General features: G+C 45.9%; 1 protein-coding gene across 4 annotated transcripts in view; it reads left to right on the top strand.

Moving 5' to 3' along the window:
• SAMD4A (sterile alpha motif domain containing 4A) overlaps positions 1–20,155 on the top strand; it is a 158,568-nt gene that overhangs the window by 117,398 nt on the left and 21,015 nt on the right. For all 4 annotated transcript variants that reach the window (XM_068252381.1, XM_068252383.1, XM_068252382.1 and 1 more), the window contains exons 4-8: positions 1,189–1,452; positions 12,584–12,693; positions 15,483–15,569; positions 17,877–18,150; positions 19,678–19,763. In XM_068252381.1, coding sequence (XP_068108482.1) covers positions 1,189–1,452; positions 12,584–12,693; positions 15,483–15,569; positions 17,877–18,150; positions 19,678–19,763 — 821 coding nt within the window. The remainder of the gene's footprint in view (positions 1–1,188; positions 1,453–12,583; positions 12,694–15,482; positions 15,570–17,876; positions 18,151–19,677; positions 19,764–20,155) is intronic.

Below are 20,155 nucleotides of genomic sequence, written 5' to 3'. Positions count from 1 at the left end.
TAAGGGCACTTATACAATACCCTACTGCTACACTAAGGGCACTTATACAATACCCTACTGCTACACTAAGGGCACTTATACAATACCCTACTGCTACACTAAGGGCACTTATACAATACCCTACTGCTACACTAAGGGCACTTATACAATACCCTACTGCTACACTAAGGGCACTTATACAATACCCTACTGCTACACTAAGGGCACTTTCGGGGTTTTTTTTCCTCAAAACTGCCCTAAAAGCGCTTGTGCAATGATTCCCTATCAGAGTGTTCATATCAGTGCGTTTCGACTGCTTTCCGCTCACCAACGCGCTGCCTGTATAATTTTCTGAGCGTTTGTCTCAATGGAAGTTATAGAGAAATCGCTAAGTGCTTGAAAAAGCACTTTGTATAGCGATTTCCCCAGCGCTTTTAAGAATAAATACATTGTATTTATTCTTTTCCGGGTCACAGAGTTCACTTCCTGAATGACATCAGGAAGTGAAAAAAACAAAGCGCTCTGCAAAAGCGCTTAGAAAAGAGCCAGCCTAAAATTGCTAATGCGCAAGTAAGCAAAACGCAAAACACAAGAGCTTGCGTTTTATGATGTGTACAAGGCTTAAAAGAGCCTTAAAATCCCTCCTACTGAAAAGCAACACTCTGTGGAATTTGCCTACTTAAAACAGAAGGTATTTGTGATAATTCAGCTTTAAGTGAGCAACTGTGGTCACCCACAATGCACCACTACTAAATATGCAAATTATCCCTTTATGACCCCGAAGCCAGGCTAGCATCCAGAACCGCATAGCAAGTCTATAGCTTTAAATTTTAGAGAGCCACATCAACTCCATATGTAGACAGCCTGTTTCGGACTGTTGGTACTCCTCAGTGCATGGCAGGGAGTGATATGGCTCTATGAAAGTCTGCCCATGCTACTTGGGTAATCTGTTGTACGGGTCCAAGCCCTGTCCCATAAAGCCATATCAATCCCTGCCATACACTGAGGAGGACCACCAGTCCTAAACAGGCTGTCTGCATGTGGGGTTGATAAGCTATAGGCTTGCCATACACCAGTGGTTCTGGATGTGAGTCTGGCTGCAGGTGGGAGTTTGAGGAAGAGAATCAGAGCTAGGGGAGATTTGCACTCTAATCAATGCTATTTTCTGGGCTTTCGAGGTGTAACCTTAGTTTTGTGTTTGTGTTGTAGTTCTCTCAGGCCAGACGCACCACAGCCCTCTGAAACGCTCCGTCTCGCTCACGCCTCCCATGAACGTGCCAAACCAGCCCCTCGGACACGGCTGGATGTCCCACGAGGACCTACGAGCCAGAGGATCACAGGGTGTCCCGTCTGACCACGCCCCCCTGTCGCCACAGAGCAGCGTGGCCTCGTCAGGGAGCGGAGGGAGCGAACACTTGGAAGACCCGTCTTCTACGCGCAACACATTCCAGGACGAAGGAAGCGGCATGAAAGGTAAGAGGGACGTTTCTGGAGGAGGGATGGGAAGAGGTACCTGACCATGCATGGCACATTAGTGGTCTAGCTGGTCAAGTACCTGACCATGCATGGGACATTAGTGGTATAGCCGGACAAGTACCTGACCATGTATGGCACATTAGTGGCCTAGCTGGACAAGTACCTGACCATGCATGGGACATTAGTGGCCTAGCCGGACAAGTACCTGACCATGCATGGGACATTAGTGGCCTAGCTGGACAAGTACCTGACCATGTATGGCACATTAGTGGCCTAGCTGGACAAGTACCTGACCATGTATGGCACATTAGTGGCCTAGCTGGACAAGTACCTGACCATGCATGGGACATTAGTGGCCTAGCCGGACAAGTACCTGACCATGCATGGGACATTAGTGGCCTAGCCGGAAGGGTACCTGACCATGCATGGGACATTAGCAGCTTAGCTAGGCAAGTATGTGACCATACATGGGACATTAGTGGCCTAGCTGGGTAAGTATGTGATCACGCATGGGACATTATTGTCCTCACTGGACAAGTACCTGTCCATGCATGGGACATTAGCGGCGTAGCTAGGCAAGTATGTGACCATGCATGGGACATTAGTGGCCCAGCTGGATAGGTACCTGACCATGCATGGGACACAAGTGACCTAGGCAGACAAGTACCTGACCATGCATGGGACATTAGTGGCCTAGCTGGACAAGTACCTGACCATGCATGGGACATTATTGTCCTCACTGGACAAGTATTTGACCATGCATGTGACATTAGCGGCGTAGCTAGGCAAGTACCTGACCATGCATGGGATATTAGGAGCCGGGCTGGACAAATGGTCAATAGTCTCCATTTGTAATTTTGTAAACCAATCCCATTTTCTGTTAAATGTCTGCAGGAAGCAAGAATTGTGCCCATAAGTAGCACAATAGTCAAATTTTACCCTCTGCTCCACCACATTAGCCACACTAAAAGCACTTTGAGGGACAACTACTTTATACAAGGTTACTGGAAAGGTTAATAAACTTTCACATCTTGCTGTAGCCCTCAGAAGTTTTATGTTCACTAATTGCTGTAGATAAGACTGATCAAACACAGCAGAGTTTTTTTTTCTACAGCATTTAATTACCCTTATTTTAGCAAAGGTGAGAGAATTGTACTTACTGGTATAGCTAGGTACACACACTAGATTGATACTCAGCCCAGGCAGCCATTCAAGACCGATTCTGCCAAAAATCTAGCATGTCTGCAGGTGTCCACAAATGCCGCATGAAGATCTGGCATGTCGGACTTTTAGCAACAGCGACACCTGAGCCCATTGTTCCCCTCCTCACCCTGCCTGCCGGAATCCGCTCCATTGTCTGTCGTGCCGTCTTTTCTCCACCCTCCTTTGCAACGCTTGGCCCCGAACTAAGAATCTAATACCGATTCCTGCTGGCGTTAGTACTCCTTAAGTGCTTTCTTGAATGAACATGACTTTATGGCAGATCTATCCAAAGGCAGCTGGCAGCAATGCTTGTACTCTGAGCTTGGGGGCACTTGTGATTTAACAATATATACATTTTTTTTTATGCAAATGGAATTACTCATTGTAATTGAAACAGCCCACCAACAAGTCAAAATATACAACATTTCGATTGTCAACAGTTCAACTGATCTGTAATACTAATTACATCTACGCACATACAATTCGATCATTGTTCATATAACATTGTACTGTAAATGAGCACCTGTAAGTTTACTACAGATTCTCTTATTTTGCTTCCTACATTACGCGTGCAGGTGGCCGACACGCACGACATCAGACATTGCATAGAGTGCACTGTCTGATGTTCACACAGCATGCGTTCCGGACCTCTGCGGTCCGGGAACGCATGCTGCACGCAGATTTTACAAAAACGCGCGGCTGTCCCATTCACTTTTCAGTGATGGGATCAGCCACGCAACGCATACGAACGCGGATGGCGTGCGTTCGTGCGCGTTGCGTTCTGCATGCGTGGCCGTCCGCGTTTTGCAGTCTGAACGGGCCCTTAAGCCATTGTCCTTTACCATTAACCCTTTTGCGTTCCACGGTTTTTAGAACTTAAAGTTCCTGGCGTTTTTGACACTTTAGCTATGTCGTTTTGATACAGCAGTAACTTTGTAATTATCTATGCCATCGTAGTGATACATAACTTGTTATTTTCAGTACAATCTAGGCTTTCTTTGGGTAATATTTTTCTCCCTAAACTATTTTGTTTTATAATCCATTTATGGGGAAAAATTAGGTGTAAATGCAGAAAACAAACATTTTTTCATTTTTCCCCCTCCCTAATTTTCACATCACAAGTCCCACAGTTATAAAACATTTACAAACAAATTATTTGGTCCTTCTCGATAAAAATGATACCCCATATGCCATATTTTACTTCTAGCTGAGCATGTGGTGGACTGTTATCCCCGGTCTGCGTGTCTGTGGCAATCGAATGTGTTCGCTAGGGCGACAGTTCAGGGGGCATAGAGCTGTACAGATGCATCACTAGGCAACGGTAGAGCGTTACATATGTAGAGCATTGGGGCGTGAAACTTTCGCCCTAGCGATTGCATCCGATCGCTACTGGTGGCATAGCTATTGGAGGGGTTAATAATGGGTTAATAGGCTAAGTTTGGGTTAAAAATTAATGGGGAAATTAAAAAAAAAAACAACTTTTTATTTTATTGGGCCTATGTTACTTAAAATTGTTTTTTTTTACTTTTACAACTTTTTTGTTTTCCTAACGTTATTGAATGATTGTTGCTGGCTAACAGCAACAATCATTCAAAGGATCATTCACGTGACTGTGCACGAGCGTGCACGGTGACGTGCACCTGCAGCGGCTGCAATGAGCGCGATTGAATGCAGGACATAGATTCTACATCCTAGAACATACAGGGGAATAATTAGGACGTAGAATCTACATCTTGGAACTTAAAGGAGTTATCAGGCAATAGTAAAGTAAGGGCTACTTACCCGGGGCTTCGTCCAGCCCCGAGCTCCCAGCATGTCCCTCGCCGCAGCTCTGCCGTGAGCCGTTCGCCGCAGCTGCCTCTCAGTCCCCAGGGATGACGTCAGGCTGACCTGGAGGTCAGCTTGTACTGCGCCTGCGCTGGCAATCACCGCCACGTGGACTGGAGCGTAGTGCGCAAGCACAGAACTACTGCGCCTGCGCGGAACGCTACGGTCCATGTGGCAGTGATTGACAGCGCCACTCGCGCAGGCACAGTTTGATAGGCTGAAATGTTGTTTTTATATGCTCAGAGGAAGATACTGCTTGCTTGACAGTTGGAAACACTGTTATCTCCCACAATGCAATAAGGTTTACTGACCTGAAACTCATGAATATGGTCATGACATCACACTGTGGGAGGGGTTTCACCACGATATCAGCCATACAGCGCCCCCTGATGATCTGTTACAGAAAAGATAAACATTTCTCATGGGAAAGGGGGCATCAGCTACTGATTGGGATGAAGTTCAATTCTAGGTTAAAGTTCCTCTTTAAAGGACAATTGAAGTGAGAGGTTGCCATATTTAATTCCTTTCAAACAATACCGGTTGCCTGGCAGCCCAGCAATCTATTTGGCTGTAGTAGTGTCTGAATCGCCCCAGAAGCAAGCATGCAGTTAATCCTGTCAGCTCTGACAATAATGTCAGAAACACCTGATCTGCTGCATGCTTGTTCAGGGGCTATGGCTGAAAGTATTAGAGGCAGCAGGACTGCCAGGCAGCTGGTTTTGCTTAAAGGATACCCGAGGTGACATGTGACATAATGAGATAGACATGTGTATGTACAGTGCCTAGCACACAAATAACTAGGCTGTGTACCTTTTTTTTTTCTCTGCCTGAAAGAGTTATAAATCAGGTATGTAAGTGGCTGACTCAGTCCTGACAGGAAGTGACTACAGTGTGACCCTCACTGATAAGAAATTCCAACTATAAAACACTTTCCTAGCAGAAATTGGCTTCGAGGACAGGCAAGAGATAAAAAGGGTCAATAGTTCATACATTTCAGCTCTGGCATACTTTAATGAATTGAGCAAAAACAATAAAACAGTTAAAACTTAAAAAATAGATTTAAACATGAAATAAAACTGTGGAATATCTTAAAATGTCATTTTTAGGAGACGGAAGATAGATACAATTGTTTATTTCATTAGTTTATTTTCGCCTAGGGTGTCCTTTAAAAGGTAATAAATATGGCAGTCTCTATATCCCTCCTGCTTCAGTTGTCCTTCAAAGAAAAACTGTAAGAAACATCGGCTTTCCAGTCAGGCTCAGGCGGAAATAGCTGAGCCCGATTGGCTCCGCTGTACAGTGCAGGAGCAGGCGATGCGGGCATACGCAGTACAGCGGACCTGATCGGGCTGAGCTATTACCGCCTGAACCGCTATTGCACCTGCACTGGAGTCGGGGAAGGTACATTTTGTAGATGTCGGCTGTGATTTGGGGGCCTTCCAGTGCCGGATTGCCGGACACCGGAGGATGGGGGAAGCCTCATTAGGATCCAGAGGCTTCCGCCTCCCGAGGTAAGTACCCTCCTGGGGAGGGGGGTGGAAGTTTGTAGTTCTCACACATTTAAAGAAACCCTGTAACATCAAAAAGTTCCCCTGGCGGGTACTCACCTCGGGAGGGGGAAGCCTTAGGGTCCCAATGAGGCTTCCCACGCTGTACTCCGTCCCTCGGGGGTCTCGCTCTGGCCCTCCGAGTAGCGGCGATGTAAATATTTACCTTCCCGGCTCCTGCGCAGGCGCTGTGGCGGCTCTCGGCTCCGAAATAGGCGGGTCCGTTCTACTGCGCAGGTGCAAGTCTCCGGCACCTGTCCAGTAGAGCAGACCCAACTGATATCGGCTATTTCCGTCTACTTCGGAGCCGAAAACCGCCACAGCGCCCCCGCTGGAGCCTGGAAAGGTAAATATTGAACAGGATGTCTGATCTGTCGGGCTGCTGTTCGGAGGGCTGCAGCAAGACACCCGTGGGACAGAGGATGGCGTGGGAAGCCTCATTAGGATCCGGAGGCTTCCCCCTCCCGAGGCGAGTACCCCCCAGGGGAACTTTTTGATGTTACAGTGTTGTCTTTGCCATTGCATTAAGCCTGTAAATCAAATGTTGTGTGGTGAATCTGCACTTGGCCGGCCCTGTAAGCAACCCCCAAATTATCCCGTCACATAAAGGCTGGTTAGCATTTCCCACGTTGCCGTTTAGCCATGAATAGAGGTTATACAGCGGGAGCTGCGCACAGTTCAGTCGCCCCGCGTGCAGAGAGCTGGGAGATCTGCGGACGCGTCTCTGCTGGGTGAGGGGCGCACACAGCAGTGCAGACGCCAGGCACGACATTACCTAATGTGTTTTAGCTGCGAGTGGCAAATTTACTCCTATTTTATTGCGCTCCGTGCTGGTGGGGGGGGGGGGGGGGGGGACGTACAGTGCTTGTGGGGGGCGCAGGACCTGGGAGAGCGGTGTAACGTAAGCACAACTGTGTATTTGCGCCTTGCGTCGTGTTCACACTGCAGATTGTGTACCACGACTCAATGATCACTTTTCTTCTGTTCATCATCAGTTGTCGAAACAATCGTTCAGCTTCTCTGCAGCCACTCAGGATGTGACCACAGTGCGTTTTAGCAATACAAAAGCTGCTTCCTTTCCCTAAAAAGCTGGAAAACGCAATAGGGCCTCATTCACCCCTAAAAACGAAAACTCGTTTTGCATTTTTGTGTGCTGTTTTTTTCTCCCTCCTGGCACTCCACTGCGTGCTGTTTTTTTTTTTTTTTTTTGAAGAAGCGCTCTTCCAGCGTGGTTTTGAGATTCACTCCATGACGTAAGTCAGGAAGTGAACTCTGTGACCCCGAAAAGATTAAATACATACCTCCCAACTTTTTGAGATGGGAAAGAGGGACACTTAAGCCACGCCCCTGCCACACCCCTGATCAGACCCCTAGTCACACATATCATAAAGATTTCATGAGAAAAATATGTCCTATCTATCCTGGTTCATTTTCCTTCATATTAACATGTTAAAATTATTAAGGTATCAATTTAAAGGATGTGAATAAAGTTTAGAGTCAATCGAACACATTTTTTTAGTAGAGAAATATATATATTTACATAGAGGGACAGGGTCCTGAAAAAGGGACAAATGAGGAGGAAAAAGGGACAGAGGGACAGGGCTCTCAAAGAGGGGACAGTTGGGAGCTATGTAAATACAATGTATTTAGTCTAGAAAAAAATGTGAGTGCAATCGCCGCATAAAGCGGTTTTGTGAGCATTTAGTGGTTTTCCTATGCCTTCCATTATAGCAAAGACGCCCCAAAAATGGTCCAGGCACCGCTTTGCTGAACGCACAGCGCACGCACCGCGCCAATATGACCCTTTTCACAGAGATTCATTGCACAAGCGTTGTGTGGGCGCTTGAAAAAAGGCCGAAAACACCCCTAGTGTGAACAAGCCCTTAAACCTCAAAGAAACCACTTTCATTCATTTCAGTGAAAGTGTTTTAATTGTCACCATACCGTAGTTTAAAGCAGGGCTATGGAGTCGAAGTCGAGGAGTCAGTCGGGGCAATTTTGGGCACTCGGAGTTGGAGTCGTTGATTTCATTAACTGAGTGGGAGTCGGGAGTCGGATGATTTTTGTACAAAATCCACAGCCCTGTTAAGTATTAGACTAAGGAGTCGGATCGAGGAGTCGGAGCCATTTTGGCTAGTCGAAGTTTGATTTGGAGTCGTGGTTTCAGAAACTGAGGAGTCGGAGTTGGAGTCAGAAGATTTTTTTTTTACCGACTCCACAGCGCTGGTTTAAAGTGGACCTGAACTCAGAACTTCCTCTCTGCTCTAAAAGATAAGCAACAGCATAATAACCTTTAAAGAAAAACATTTCTGTGTTACAGCTGATACAAATCCTGCTGCAATAAATCTGCAGTGTGTCTACTTCCTGCTTTCATGGAAGCACACATAGGGTTAACATCCTGTGTTTACAAATTAGCTGCTCTGCCGACACAGCCAGCTGACCCAGCTGAGAGATCAAATTACAGTTGTGATTAGTCACAAATGAGGAGGAATTAGAAAGGCTAAACTCTACATACAACAGGGTGCCTTTCTCTGTGTTTTCCTTCTGTCCTGAGTGCTGCATTTTGTTTCGGAGGGTGTGGTCCCTAAAAACTGCTGCTACAAAACCACCTGTGTGTACAGCCCCCTTGTGGCCAGCTGGACTCCTCCTTCTCATGGCAGAGTGGTTGACGTGTCTGGCCACCATGTCCAGTTCATGAGCTCATGAAAACTCAGGAGAACTCCGCTACAGTGAATCTGGAAGTGAGCTCTGGCCAGTTCTCCAGGATGTTTTAAATATTTCAAGCTTACCTAGCTTCGGTCCGTCCTTCGGCGCCTCCCATGATTCGGTCCACGCGGCGGTCATGTAACACTTCCTCCTTCCGGGTTGAAGGAGGAAGTGTTTGTAATCAGGTGACCGCCGCTTGGACCGCATCATGGGAGGCGCCGAGGGACGGACCTAAGGAGACGTCAGCTAGGTAAGATTTACACCCCCTATCCCCCCGCCCAGCCTGCACAGGTGATTGTCATTAACAGTGCGGAATCCGGATAGCAACTATCCGGGTTTCACCTGAATTCGGATTTGCGCATCCCTGGCTATAAGGCTCAGCTAAGGGCCCTTTTCCACCAGTGCGTTTGCGCTGGCTGAATCGGAAAGACGCAAACCGCTAGCGATTTTACAATCACTACTTTTTGCTTTTTAACATAGGAATCACGGTAGGTCATTTCCACTACCGCGATTCGTTTTTGAGGGGAACGCGAACGCGCGTCGGAGCGATATTTGCCGCAATTTTGCTATGCAGTGCATAGCATAGCAAAATCGCGGCCGCAAACGTCGGGGAATCGCCGGTAATTGCGATTCAGCAATCGCTAGCGTTCAGCGTGAACGCTAGCAACTGCTAGTGGAAAAGGGCCCTTACACTGTCCTGCATTTTGTTTCATGCAAAAGGGACCCCTGGCTTCCTATGGAAATCCGTTCACACAGGTCCATTGCTGTACACAGCGGACAAACACTCTGGGTGACTCCGCCGTGACAAAACAATGTCCTATTTCCAGTGACCAGAGAGAAAGTGTCTTTTACCATTGGGTAGAGAGGCGAATCATTACCACTCCTTGACAGATTATTATTGGTGTTAAACGTCCAGTTTTGCTTGGTTCTCTCACAAATCTTTACATTTACAATCTAGTTTTGTCCTGCCAGTTTTGCATCAGTTTTTTGTCCGTTTTAGCTGACAGGATTGGAACTGTACACCTTTTATGTTTGACCACACCCATAGAAAACTGATTAAAAACTGACTAGACTGGAAACGTACAGATTTATGTGTGAACTCATAGAAAACTCATACAAAACTGATGCCAACTGTCAAAAACTGACTGGGCACCTTTAATGTGCGAACCCATCCTTTGTGAGACTTCTGCTCACGTATTGCTTAAAGCAAACCGGAACTGAAAATTAAAAGTCAGGATAAACACCCACACATCATGCTTGCCTCCCGCATAGTCTACTCAGCAATCTCTTTCTCCTCTCCTTTGTCCTGTTTTACCACTGTGATTGATGGAATTCTCCGTCCTCCATTTTGAAAATGGCCATTACCCCATAACAGCTTCCGGGTCAGCTCACTGTTAAACTGTCATATCGCCCACTTGAGCTATTGGAAACATGGACATTACCTTGCACATTCAGTTGTAACGGACAGCAACTGATATATAACAGAGAGCAACTGGTATGTTTCAGTTCTGACAAAATCTTGTCAGAACTGGAAGGGATCCCTGTAATGGTGCCCACACACGATACAATAAACACATTCAATTTTCCCGTATAGTCGATCTAAATGATCGAATCGAATGAAAGTAGAAAATATTTTTTTTTCGATCAAGAAATTCGACCAATTATCCCGTTTTTTCGAGAAACATCTGATTGGACATGCTGAAAAAAATCTTTATATTCGATCTAACGGAATAATCAAACTAAATTATGTAATTGAAAAAAAAATGAAAAATTGTACCATGTATGGCCACCGTAAGAAGAAAATGGTGAGCTTCTGAGAGGAACTGATGGGAGGTAAGTATGTAATATTCATTTTAACAGGTACATCATGTGTTTATTTTAATACTTTTACTCAATTCAGGTTCCCTTTAATATACTTCTCACTTCAGACGTGCTTGAAAGTAAACCTGCTTCACCGTCATTAGAAATAGCTAGGCCTGCCCTAGATGGCGTATATTTGCACTATAGTCGCACTTCCTATTTTATTGTCAGCCTACAGCGCCTCAGGGCTTGCCGTCTGTTAATCTGGTCATTTTCAGAAAGCATGTGATGGGCATAGCGGTCAGCTTCTGCTTTCTGTCATGGCGGTCCTTCCCCCTTCCCATGTTTCCAGCTCGGCGGATCATGTGACTTGATAGAGACACAGCAGTCAGCAGGTTTCCCTCACTGCAGAGTCTCTCAGGAGTCCCTCCCCTGTCCTTGTGCTGATTTGTTTCCCAAACCCCATGTTTATTATAGAGATTTCTGCAGGGTTTCTATTGACATCCCTCACATTATTTACGCATGTTGTGTGGACTATATCCTAATCAGCAGTGCACAAAGATCTCTCTGTCTGAGTTTGCAGTGCTGACTTCCTGTGCAAGTGTCAGAGGCAGATTGGTTAGACTGAATAGCAGTCTGTGAAGTGTCCAGACTCCTCCTCCTCTCCAATCATAATCCACAGGAGTTAGGGAGGAGCTTAGGGGGCACCAGCAAGTCTTTACCTCTGACCACAGAGCTGACCCCGCTCACCTTCCACTAAAAACAGAGAGTGGTGAGTGGAGTCAGGCGATGGTTCTGTGCAGAGGAAGACACGCCCAGTCAGCAAGTGCATGCTCTTGTTTTCAGCAATGTTGACATGACATTTCATTGGACTGCCAGGTCACCTGATGCCTCAGCGCCCGCTGACTAATAGAGGCGGTAAGGGGGCTGGTGATTGTATGAAAACATAAGGGGCTGGCGGCAGAATTAAATTACCTCTGTATTTTGAAACAATGTTTGCGTAGAGGAGACAAACGGATAGTCTGAAATGTATTTTTGTGATGGCAGCCGCAGAGCGACCCATATAGTATCATTTTATCTTCATTTCATAATTGTGCTTTTAAAAGGACAACTGTAGTGTGAGTGATATGGAGGCTGCCATATGTATTGCCTTTTAAACAATGCCAGTTCCCTGGCTGTCCTGCTGATCTATTTGGTTGCAGTAGTGTCCGAATCACACCAGAAACAAGCATGCAGCTAATCTTGTCAAACCTGACAATGTCAGAAAAACCTGATCTGCTGCATGCTTGTTCAGGGGCTATGGCTAAAAGTATTAGAGGCAGAGGATCAGCAGGGCTGCCAGGCAACTGGTATTGCTTAAGGCTGCTTTCACAGTGGGATGTTACAGGCGCAGGTTAGAGCAGCCTGTAATGCAGCCCACCGCACAGTAATGAAAAATCAATGGGCTGTTCACAGTGCCCACGTTGCGTTACTTTGTAACGCTAGACGTCAAGAGAAAGTACTGCATGCTGTATGTTATACACGGCTAAGCCGCGTTAGACTGTTTGCACATGCTCAGTAATATTGGGGAGGAGGGGAGAGCGGCCGGGCACATGGCTAATTAATATTCACTGCACTTTGTGACGTGGCGGTGTTTACTTCCTGGAGCGGCCGCTTTGTGCTGCGATTGGCCGGCGGGACCACGTGATGCCGCATGCGTCCAAGAGTACGCATCACGGACGCCAGAGTGAGCTGCACAACGCGGCTCGCTTTGATGTCCACATCCAACACCACTAGGCGTTGCGTTAGGGGCACGTTATGCGACCATAACGTCCCCTAAAACGCAACGTCCTGGTGGGAAAGTAGCCTTAAAGGAAATAAATTTGGCAACCTCCATATCCCTCTCACTTCAGTTGTCCTTTAAGATATCTTTATTTGGAGACCAGATCCTGCAGCAACGTCCACTTGCTTTTTATGATTGGTGTATGATATTGCGTGGTCAGTGTACCGCATGTTGTATCATCACTGTATCACATGTTTATGTTGCGTTGTCCTCTGTTTTGCAGATGTTCCCGCGTGGCTGAAAAGTCTCCGCTTGCACAAATACGCCTCCCTGTTTTCGCAGATGACTTACGATGAGATGATGTCCCTGAACGAGTGTCAGCTGGAGGCACAGGTACAATGCACTCCATTTCTTTGATAACAGGAAAATACCAGTTAACCACTTAATGACAAGCAGACTTATAAAAACGTCCTGCTAGAGCCTCTTCACGGTTCCAGAACGTTTTTATAAGTCACACAGTGCTGCTCCCGCGCGCTCGTGCGTTCCCGTTCCCGCGCAAGTGCACGGGAGATCAGTGAAAAAAAAAAAACATAGAAAAAATACATCTTAATTTCCAAATACTATATTGTCACCATACTTTGTACTAGGGACATAATTTAAATCTTGTTATAACCAGAACAAATAGGCAGATAACATGTGTGGGTTTTATGCACAGTAGCAGTGTTTATATTAAAACTATAGGGGATGAAATTGGAGAAATTGTGTATTTCTTTATTTTTTCCTTGTTTTTCCCTTTAAAATACATAGAAAATAAAGTAATTACCGAAAACATATATCAACCCCAAAAAGCTTAATTGGCGGTGAAAAAAACAAGATATAGATCATTTCATTGTGATTAGTAGTGATTAAGCTATTAGCAAATTAAAGGGATGAGCACTGAAAGGTGAAAATCGCTCTTGTCCATTGGGGTAAAAACCCCTGTGGGGTGAAGTGGTTAAACCTTGCCCACGCGCTGGATGATGATAACCTCTAGCGCCTTTGCAGAGAGTCTAGTGTGTGTACAGAGCCCCTCCGATGTTTGAGTATTAACCCTTAAAGAGACTCTGTAACAAAATTTTGAGCCTTATTTTTTCTATTCTATAAGTTCCTTTACCTGTTCTGATGTGGTCTGTCTTACTGCAACCTTTTCTAGTTGCACTGTCTCTGTAATAAATCTTATCTTATTTCCTGTGTCGGCTTTGTCGGGCTGAGGCTGGAATGTGTGGAATGTGCAGCACTGCTTGTCATTGGCAGAAGCTTTACACACCCCCTCCAAGCTCTGCATGAATCACACAGTAAGCTGTTCTCAGCCTATGATACTCTGGTTAGAAGCCAGTCATTTGTTTGTAAACACTGCCTAAAACTGTTAATTACAAGCCAGGATTGCAGCAGGGAGTGACAGAAACAGCACAGAGGGGCACAGGGGAACATAAGGAATAGAATGGTATGCTTTTTATTGTAAGAATATTAGAGTACAGATTCTCTTTAAAGAGACACTGAAGCGAGACTAAATCTTGCTTCAGCTCTCATATATAGCAGGGGCACGTGTGCCCCTGCTAAACCGCCGCTATCCTGCGGCTGCACGAGGGTCCCTTCACCCCCAACCCACCCCCCGCAAAAGTTGGTCGCAAAGTTGGTCGTAGAATTTCCCTTCCTGGAGGCAGGGCTAACGGCTGCAGCCCTGCCTCCATTCGCGTCTATCAGCGGCGCATCGCCGCCTCTCCCCCGCCCCTCTCAGTGAAGAAAGACTGAGAGGGGCGGGGGAGAGGCGGAGATACGCGCTGACAGACGCGCGTAGGGCAGGGCTGCGGCGGTTAGCCCTGCCCCAACCAGGAAGCGCTCCCCCGCATTACGGAGGGGATTTGGGGAGACAGGGACCCCCGTTAAGCCGCGGGATAGCGGCGTTTTAGCAGGGGCACACGTGCCCCTGCTATATATGAGGTCTGAAGCGAGATTTATTCTCGCTTCAGACTCTCTTTAAGGTGGCCACACACCATACATTTAAACGATCCAATTTTACACCAATTCGATAAATACGACCGGTGGTCCTGAAAAATAGAAAGCTTTTGTATTCGATCGAGAAATCCAATCGAATTTCCCGTTTTTTGGGTGGGGGGTATTTTTTTTGAGACTGGGCATGTTGGAAAATTCAGACCAATTTTATCAAGAATTGTACGGTGTGTGATGGATTGTGAAATTGTATTCAACCAGAAAAAATGTATGTAACTATTCAGTACATCCCAAACTTTATTCACTTTTTTTCTTGATTTTACTAACCAACCAATTTTTTCGGAGTTTACGATCTTTTATCCCAAAACTATGGCAATCTCGAAAATTCGTGTGTGGTACCTCGAAGATTCTGATCGAAACTTCCAATCAATCGGAATGCTGGAATCAAATTAAAATTAGAAAAAAAAAACTGTCTGGTATGTGGCCACCTACTGCCGCCGACATCTATAGGCATTTTTGTATTTCCACATCTATCCGCCATGGACATCTAATGGAGTTTTAGTACAAAACTACTTCTGCCTGCAGCGGACGTCTATAGGCGTTTTCGTTTCCCCGTATTCTGTATATACTGCGACATGGACCTCTAAAAGTTGTTTAGTACAAAGTTTTGGCTCAGCGCCAACTTTCTACTTGAAATATGCAAATTATTCTTAGTTGATGCCAAATTATGCAAATCTATGCACCTTCGAAATGGACCAATCAAATGCTTTCACTGCAAGATTGATTAATTGACATTTTAGATTTGCATAATAATTTGCATAATTCTCAGTCCTTCCAGATTTATTTGAATCTCAATGTGACATCCCTGCTGACTAATGCGGACTTTGGTACATGTAGATTTTGGGCAAGACATTTAATAAACGCAATTCAAGCATAGCTGGCAGTGGTTGTAGACTTTGTAACAAAAATTAGCTGGCAGGCTAAGGGTTAAATGTGACAACTGTGAAACTCGGTGGCTGATTTCAGTTTGCTGATTTGCTGGCCACCAGGTGGCAGTAGAAGGAGTAGAATCTATCCTGATGGCAGCTTTACACAGGAAGGGCAGCTATTCTGATTTTTTTTTTAAATATTTATCAAAACTGGACTTTATCTCATATGTCACAGCAAACGTATTCTGTGTGTTTGTCCCGCAGAACGTCACCAAAGGTGCCCGGCACAAGATCGTCATCAGCATCCAGAAGCTGAAGGAGAGGCACATTCTTCTCAAGTCGTTAGAGAGGGTAAGAAATGTCCTCTTATGGTGCCGCAGATGAGTAGTCCGATCTTCGTGGCCTCAGAATGGGAACCGTGCGCAGCAGGGGAATTTTCTATCGTCTTGTTGTGCAAAATTCTGGGCATGCCCATTGGAAGATGCACCTGTAATTCATTAAAGAAAACCTGTAACCACAAAAAGTTCGCCTGGGGGGTACTCGCCTCGGGTGGGGGAAGCCTCCAGATCCTATTGAGGCTTCCCCCGTCCTCCTGTGTCCCACGGCGGTCTCGCTCTGGCCCTCCGAACGGCGGGGATGTAAATAATTACCTTTCCAGCGCAGGCTCAGTATCGGCTCTCCGCTCGGAGATAGGCGGAAATAGCCGGTCGCTGTCAGGCCACTCTACTGCGTAGGCGCAAGTCTCTTGCACCTGCGTAGTAGAGCGGACCCGACGGAGATCGGCTATTTTCGCCTATCTCCGTGCTGAGAGCCTCAACAGCGCCCCCGCTGGAGCCTGGGAAGGTAAATATAGCAAGCCTTGTCGGGGGAGGATCGCCAGAGACTTCGGGGGAGCCAGTGCTGGACTGCCTGCAGCTACAAGAGGACGGGGGAAGCCTCAATAGGAACCGGAGGCTTCCCCCTACCGAGTTGAGTAACCACCAGGGGAACTTTTTTTTGCTACATGCTCTCTTTAAATGTGAAAAGAGCTTGCTTCAGTGCAGCCCTTCAACCCTGATGGTTCCTGAAATATTGTGTATGAACCCATCTCTGGAACCAGCAGGGTTACGGATCTTGCAGTTTGACACAGGTAGGTCTACAGGTCCTCTCTATACTCACAGAATTTTAGATGCGGACATCCTGTGGGTGAAATTTCATGAATTGCTGGTGCGATAAGAGTAGGACAGCCAGGCAACTAGTATTGCTTAGAAGGAAAGCACTGGGCCAGACTCCATATACCTCTCACTTCAGGTCCCCTTTAAAGTGGGATTGTCACCATAAAAATCCAATTTCAACAGCAACTGGTCTGAGTGTATAAAGTGATAAAGATGCTTATACTGCATTCAAAACTTTCAAAACTTTTTCTGCTGTCATGGTTTGGAGTTATCACATACCTTAGGAGCACTGGCTCTTTAATTGCCATTGCCAAACAGTTGCATGCTGGGAGGTCTTTTTATCTATAATATATCCCACCTCTTCCCTTTATTTCCCCCTCCTTCTAGTGACATAACGGTGCACTTCCTAGTATAGACCTCAGTGGGAGTGTCTGAAGACTCTGGGAGAAGGGCGGGTAACGAATACACAATTAGCAAGAGGAGAAAAAAAGAGTGAGGGAGGAAATGATGTCAGGATTAGCTTAATTCCAAGGTAACCAAGATGGAAACTTTCTAGAATAGGATTCTTTGCGTCTCCTTTATAAAATTCACAAGAATCATAATGTGGACAGTACAATACATCTGTTATGTAAGTAGAACTAGTATTTATCTGCTTATATATATATGTTTATTTCTAGGTTAGCATGGGTGTCGCTTGTTCTTTAAAGTGTACCTGAAATGGGGGGGGGGGGGGGGGGAGTTTTCCTACGTACCTGGACCTTCCTTCAAGCCATTAGCTCCTCCTCTGCTAACCAGCCTGATAAGTCCACAAGTCGTCTTCAGCACATGGGCAGTCCGGCCACATGCACCCCTGTTGCGCTGAGAGCTTTTTGCGCGTGCGCAGGTGCACAACGCTCCTGGTGACAGGGGCACGGCCGGGCCACGCATGCACGGGGAAGCGCCACTTATGAAATGTACCAGGCCATCCAGCGGGGGATCAGAGCTGCCCGGGAGGCCGTTGAGGGAACCAATGGCCTAAAGGGGGCTGGAGGAAGCTCCAGATATATACTTTTGTTTTCTTCAATTTCAGGTTTCCTTGGACATGCTCAGGCCACACATTTGTATTGCGACCATTCACTGCAGTGTTCTCCCCAGAAAAAAAAATTCCAGCCGGGTGGCATGAAAAAGTGGCCGGGTGGGGTCACGACGGGGGAATGCAGGGGCGGAGCTTCTCAGTGCAACTCTGCTTACAGCATAGGAGGAGGATGGGGAGCCAATGACAACCGGGTGCTCACCAAAATTAGCCGGATGGAGCATTCTGCTATAAGAGCCTGGGGAGAACACTGCATTGGCACTTTTAACTTAATAAAATGACCACATCTTGGCTAAACCAAGTTGTCACATTAAAAACGATTGGTTTGCACCAATTATTTTTTTTACTGAACTATTTATTGAATGTAGATTGCATAGTCAAATTGTTTTAGATGTTGCAACCATTAATATGTTCTGTGTTGTGGATTCTCAGGACATCCTGGAAGGCGGGAATCTGCGAGTTCCTCTGCAGGAGCTGCACCAGATGGTTCTAACGCCGATCAAAGCCTACGCCCCGCAGAACAACAGCGCAGAGGACCGCAACCGGGAGGGCGAGTCCCAGACGGGCGGTCCAGGATCTGACAACAAGGAGTCAGCTTCTGGGGGAATGCAGCAGCATCATATGGGCAACTGCGAGGGGGAGACCGGAAGCATCCCATTGCCAGAAGCGGACCTGCCGGGACAGTTCACAAGAGTCATGGGAAAAGGTGAGTATTGCTAAAAGGGAACTCTGCTCTCTATGCTGATTGTAGCAGATTCTGTCCAGACTGGGGGGGGGAGGGGGGAGAGACACTCAGCTTTTTTTATACTATGTATGTCATGAGGGTATATTACTGTTGTTCTTGCTATTAAAGGCTTGTAATTGGTGATCCGGTACCAAAAAAAACCCCACAAAACTGAAAAAATGCACCTTTTGTTTAAAAATAATACATTGTCGCCATGCATACTAGGGACATAATTTAAACATTGTAATAACTGTGACAAATAGGCAAATAAAATGTGTGGGTTTTATTTACAGTACACTGTTTATTTTATTTGTAAGTGATGAAATTTGAGAAATAGTGTATTTTTTCTCCCCCCCCCCCCCCCCCTAGTTTTCCCTTTAAAATGATTAGAAAATAAAGTTATTACTGAAAACAAATCTCACCCCAAAAAAAGCCTAATTTTGTGGTGAAAAAAAATTGATAAGTAGTATTTGGTGTGATAAGAAGTGATAAAATTATTAGTGAATGAAAGGGAGGAGCGCTAACTGGAAAATTGCTTTGGTCCGTAAAGGTAATAAAAAACCTTAGTAGTGAAGTGATTAATGATAAACCTAGGCTGCAGGAGTGCATTCTGGGATTGTGAGCAAACCAGTCTGTAATTAGAGACTACTCTTCTCCCCACTCCCCTTTTCTTATTTGTTACATACAGCAGCCAGTAATCAGCCTGACAGATCAGTTTGGCTGAGAACATTGTTCTCCTCACTAACCCCGCCTGCTGCATTACCTAACTCTTGCTTTGTCATACCTCTGTCCCTCTCCTCTGCATTGCAACAGAATACGTTATTAGCCTGCAGGCTAGCGACACATCTGTACAGACAGGGATCTGGTGCTGATCCCCACCAGGTCTTGTACACGGCTTTGGATTGTGGTGGTAAGGTGGGTGGTCACAGGAGTGGATGATGGTCTCTGGCCCAGTCCAATCACCCCCCCCCCCCCCCCCCCCCCCCCCCCCCAGTTCAGTTTACCAAAAATCCTGCCCATTTCAGCATAATCTGCCTGTGTCCCAAAACAAAGTTTATAATCCATCTCTCTAAATCATCCAAAACTGAAAAACAAATACATCTTTAAATAGGTCTGAGTAAGAAGTTTACATATTATTTTTTCTCTTTTCTTTCCTCTGTTTCTGTTTCTTTTTCAATTGCTAGCCTCAGCATGTTTTGTTTCATAAGTTACATCACTTGGCGAGCCAGTTGATTGGGGGAGAGGGGTACAGGCACACTGTGAGGGAGAGATGTGGTCTTATGTGATAAACACAAGATCTGTAAATATTCAAAGAGTTCACTGCATTCAGTATTGCTGCTTCCTTAAGAGACAGAAAAGTATGAGCTATGAGAGACGGAAAAGTAGAAATGATTTTACTGTTGATAGCAGGAAAGGTTGCTGATGAGATAGGGAATGTTCATACGGAGTTTAGGTCCATTCTATAGGTTTGTTTCACCCCTCTTTGACTTCTGTCTTCTTAATTCGCAGTTTGTACGCAGCTGCTGGTCTCCCGCCCGGATGAAGAGAACATCAGCTCCTACCTGCAGCTCATTGACAAATGCCTTATCCATGAAGTAAGTGCGGGTGTGGAAGCCTTGTCTTGTAGCCCAGAAACATCCTACCGTGTGGCTCATAAACCTTCTCATAGCACACGGCCAGATCGGGCGTGTCACCGCTGACCTCTGTGTGTTTTCAGAAGGGGCGCTGCTATGTTCACATGCTGTGTGGAAATGTGGGTGACAGATGTGCCGAAAAATCAAACATATTGTACATTTCACATATATTTCAACAGGAAAACTCATTTCCCCTTAAATAATCAGTTATCAGAGAATTGGAGCATTTTACTCTTCTCACCTCCTGTTCTCATTTGTCCGTTCTCACTCTTATTTTTCCCACACACACTATACACATTCTACACACTCCCTTACACACACTATACACATTCTACACACTCCCTTACACACAC

Source organism: Hyperolius riggenbachi, chromosome 9 (genome assembly GCF_040937935.1).
Source record: "Hyperolius riggenbachi isolate aHypRig1 chromosome 9, aHypRig1.pri, whole genome shotgun sequence".
In the NCBI taxonomy this organism is placed as follows: domain Eukaryota; kingdom Metazoa; phylum Chordata; class Amphibia; order Anura; family Hyperoliidae; genus Hyperolius; species Hyperolius riggenbachi.
The sequence above is the reverse complement of the archived record's forward strand: the minus strand, read 5'-3'. Positions and strand labels throughout refer to the sequence as shown.